Below are 4506 nucleotides of genomic sequence, written 5' to 3'. Positions count from 1 at the left end.
TTCTCGGATAATAGTGGTCAAACCTCTGTTGAGACCCATGTGATACGATTATGAAATTCAACATTTTTGAAAACTGATAAGGATGGTATTTTATTGCTGTTTCGTCATAAAGACATACTGTTTTTTGTTTCTACTTGTCAATATACTAAATCAATCGTCTTGACATGCATTTCTCTGATGTTTAACTTTTCACTTCCTGCACTGGAATTGCATACATCATCAGAATTGGCGAATATTGATTCTTAATGGTAGTTTGTAAAGTTCGATCTGTGCTGTATATAAAGGCATTTCCATTCACAGTCGATCACAGTCTCGGCAAGCACCCGAGGAAGACACACAGAACAGGTACTCTCAGCTCTCCAGAAGCCTTTGTATCAACCAGTTTAATCAAAACGGCATCAATGATAAATGTTTGAACGAAATTATTTTTTTTAATCCTGCATAATATTTAATTGTATTGTTTCATAGTTCAGCATAGAAAAAAAAATTTGAAATCTTGCTTTCCCTTTTAGATCAACATGCTGAAAGAAGTTTGTTTTCTGCTGATGGCCACATATGTGGCTGCCACTTATAACACTGGTAATATTAAAACTCTTTTTTTAATTTATGACTTTGATTGTCCTTAATTTTTTTTGTTAAAGATAATATATAATTTACAGGCTATCCTTCAATTCCTTCATACCCATCCTATCCCACTTATCCCCCGAGTGGTGGATACAGGTATGTAGTGTACATCCAATACCTCTACTACCTGTACGTTATTTACGGACCCAACTCCGTCCAGTATCTCCAATACTACCGATATTTGGTCCGACTTCACATCATTCCTCAGGGATTCAACTTCGCACGTGGTGGTTTCCCGGGTGGTATCGGTAGTTTCCCTGGCGGTATTGGTAGATTGCCGGGTGGTATTGGTGGTTTTCCAGGCGGTATTGGTGGTCTTCCTGGCGGAATTGGTGGATTCCCGGGTGGCAGTGGTGGTTTCCCAGGCGGTATCGGTGGATTCCCGAGTGGTAGTGGTGGTTTCCCCGGCGGTATTGGTGGTGGAAGTCAAATCATCGGGGGTGGTAGCGGTATAACCCCTATCGGGGGAGGATCTATCCCAAGTGGCAGATTCCCCTATGGAGGTGGAAATCTAGGTGGTGGCCTGCCCCTTGGTGGCATTGGAGGAGGATTCCCTTCTGGTGGTAGTGGATTTCCTCTCAGTAGCGGAGGAAGCTCTCTCAGTGTCTCCAGTGGTAGTTCCTTCCAAAGTGGCAGTCTTGGAGGTGGCTTAGGAAGTGGTCTTGGAGGCGGTTTAGGAAGTGGGCTAGGAGGTCTCAGCGGTGGATTGGGAGGTCTTGACGGTGGGCTAGGAGGTCTCGGTGGTGATCTTGGAGGTCTCGGTGGTGGATTAGGAGGTCTTAGCGGCGGACTTGGAGGTCTCGGCGACGGTCTTGGTGGTGGTTTGGGCGGCGGACTGGGAGGTTTAGGAGGTGGACTTGGTGGTCTTGGAAGCGGTATCGGCGGAGGATTAGGAGGAGGTCTTGGCGGTGGCCTTGGCGGTGGACTCGGAGGAAGAAAAAAGCTTGGTAATTCTTTTTAACTTAAGTAGCCTTTAGAAAAGAAAACACCGTTTAAAGAGAGAATTTATCAACAATATATTTTAAGCATTAATGTTCTATTTTCAGGGTATTACTGAACTTTCTTCTGTCTGACCAAAATGGATCTCCTGCTGGATGTTGATTCAAATGTATCATGATATATTTGTTTGGTTAAGGAATAAACAGAGGACGCAAATAAAAATTTATTTTGTCCATAATTTTAAGACAACAATATTCAAAAAAAAAAAAAAATCAGGATTTCAAATGACCATTTAATTATTTAGACAATAGCTTGAAAGTGTTTTATAGATATTTTTTGTATACAGTATAATTTGTCCAAACCAGATATCGCTTGTTGTTTTAGTTACAAGTAAAGTATTTACATTTTGTAAAGGAAAAATATAATAACATCATAAAATCAATCAATATTTTGGAGTCTAGAAATTATAAAATAGCCTCGCATGATTGACTGTAATTTTGATTTCTAAATTCACAAAGTTTTAAAGTCTCTGTCTACATGTCTATATCAACTGTTCAGGTTTTGCATGTCAAAGAGCTCATCCAACGTATAACCATAAATACAATTACCAGGGGTATATTTGATTTAATAATTTTGAATTGAACTTTTAATTTTTATTTAAGAATTAAGGTCTTCCTTCCAATGTGAAATTTTATGAGAACTTATTTTTTGAGAGTATGAATTAGTGTATTTTTCATAAACATATTCACGATGATCATCCAATGTAAAACATTGTGAAATGACTGTAACTATATATAAGGAGCATTAATTATTGCAGCTCAAAAGTCTAGTAAATAATAAAAATCAGGAGCAGAGCAAACACAGATCTCTCACACATCAGAGGTGGAATCGGGTGTCATGGAGAAGAGAGCATCCCCTGCCGACTGTTCACACCCGCCGTGTGCTCTTTGTCATGATCGGGAAATAACGGAAAAATTCGTCGACAGTTCAGATCAGATTCAGTAATGGGCTAATAATTGGTAGGAAAAACGTTAGTCAACATGTGGCTCAATGATGATTTGTTTTTGTTGACAAGGTCATTGTATCACGCAGCACAGTTAAGGTTACAGTAAGGAGGCGGGGCCTAATTTGTACAGGAAATGTTTACTATGACATCACACATAATGTAAGGTCTTCAAAATACCACAAAATGAAATTTATTTAAAACACCTGGATAGCTGTATACTACATACAAACTTACTATTACATGCAGTTTTGTCCTTTGTTAAATCCCACATAACAGTATATAAACGATTCATCGATCGCAATGCACTTGTCAATGTGACGTCATCTCACAAAAATGACGCAGTTTATACACAGCTAGAGGCTGATCATGTCACATTTTTTTTACAATGAAAAATGTCTTTTGCTCTCAAATAAAATATTTGCAGTTAAATAAAAGGCCGTTAACTTTGATGCGATGTGTATTTTTGTATTTTATTTAAAACTGTACGTACATTCTCCAGACAAGCGATACTGTCGTGTGTTTGTATAAAGATTCATTGAAAAAGTAATGGAAGGGCCCTAATAAATCGATTTATTGCAAGGACATACCCTCAATGTATCTTGTCAATGTTTACACATAAACTCAAGAAGCATTAAGATATTTGAAAAGTGCTGCGAACCTCATGAATAGCTATATTTAATGTAGTTGACCAGCAAAATATTCAACCTGCCGTCCAACAAATTAAATTTTAGCAATTAAAAAAGGGAATCTATAGAGGTTCGCAGCACTTTTCAAAAACTACATATAGTGTTGAAAAGGGTTATAAATTAAACTGAGATTTTTAACCTGGCTATGCCCTTGCAATATTGAAATTTATAGATGACCTCTAAACTGCAAGTATAATTGCTAAAATCATGTGACGTCGACATCACATGACAAGTCTAAATAAAAAATCTAAATGTTCTCAACATGTTGATATAGACCACATTACATTTTTTTTATATCAGTGAAGTCCTAAAAAGAATCGCCCATCCTAATAAATTATGTACTTTTTATCTCTAAAAATCGCCGATATTTCCATTTGAAACCTTAAGGGGGATGTACAAGCCATATTGGATCTAGTCTGGTGTAAAATAAGAAATACCAAGAATACGCTTAATACTGTACTAAACTAGCCCAAAGTTACTCAAAGTGCTAATGCACTTATTACCTACTGTTAGAGACCAAAATTAATAAATAATTAAGTTTATTTTGTTTTAATTAGGAGGAAATTAATCATGTTAGAACTGCGCAGCTACAGCATTCACGAGATGAAAAATGCATTGAAAATGGTGTTAGTTTGATTCATTGATAATATGGCTACAACCATTTGTTTCGCTTTTTTCTTGTCATTATCCATAATTCTTGAAAATTTGATTTTTCATATGGGTGTCTTCCTGAGGCCATGTGTTTATTTCGTCCGCCATTCCTCTGTCACACAGAGTTCGAATAACATTGATTTTAGAATAAATGCGACCATAATAACATCAAGACAAGAAATTACTAAGTAATTATCATTAGGTTATATTACTTGCTACTTTTGTTTGTTGCATCGCATCGTCTGATAAATGAAGAAACGCGATTTTAACCCCACTCCAGCAAATCGGGAAGAACTGTTCTGTTTAAAGCTCGAATTTCCTTGTTAATATCATTGCACTGAACACGTGGTTGGCATGTGCATATATCTGCTGTGGATAGATGCGTTTATTACCATGATTATATTTAATTTTTCATGGAACAAGTCTTGATAATTTGTTGGTTTCTTTAAAACTCAAGAAAAAAGATAAAAAATGTCCTAAACATATGAGTTTACCTCGGGTCTTTTTTCTGTGGCGATAGAAGTTATTTTCAAATGGGGCACTGCAAGGAGGATGCTTAGCATTTAATTTGAAAATGTTAAACAATATGCGGTGCATGAA

At 36.9% G+C, this 4506-nt stretch overlaps 1 protein-coding gene across 1 annotated transcript; it reads left to right on the top strand.

Moving 5' to 3' along the window:
- The first annotated feature begins 293 nt into the window (after positions 1 to 293).
- LOC134255855 (uncharacterized) lies at positions 294 to 1785 on the top strand. The gene is made up of 4 exons (XM_062738420.1): positions 294 to 345; positions 513 to 579; positions 660 to 1571; positions 1671 to 1785. Exons 2-4 carry the CDS (start codon positions 519 to 521, stop codon positions 1679 to 1681), a joined length of 984 nt encoding a protein of 327 aa, XP_062594404.1. The 5' UTR covers positions 294 to 345; positions 513 to 518; the 3' UTR covers positions 1682 to 1785.
- The last annotated feature ends 2721 nt before the right edge of the window (positions 1786 to 4506 follow it).

Source organism: Saccostrea cucullata, unplaced genomic scaffold (genome assembly GCF_032062105.1).
Source record: "Saccostrea cucullata isolate Sc308-1 unplaced genomic scaffold, CSIRO_AGI_Scuc_v1 ctg78, whole genome shotgun sequence".
Taxonomy (NCBI): Eukaryota; Metazoa; Mollusca; class Bivalvia; order Ostreida; family Ostreidae; genus Saccostrea; species Saccostrea cuccullata.
Note: the sequence above shows the minus strand (reverse complement) of the source record. Positions and strands in the feature narration are given on the sequence as shown.

What these genes read in the sequence shown, in the direction of transcription:
- LOC134255855 (XM_062738420.1), top strand. Translation starts at nt 519, where the DNA reads ATGCTGAAAGAAGTTTGTTTTCTGCTGATGGCCACATATGTGGCTGCC. An exon ending in GGCTGCCACTTATAACACTG is followed by an intron (nt 580 to 659) that starts GTAATATTAAAA and finishes TATAATTTACAG; the next exon opens with GCTATCCTTCAATTCCTTCA.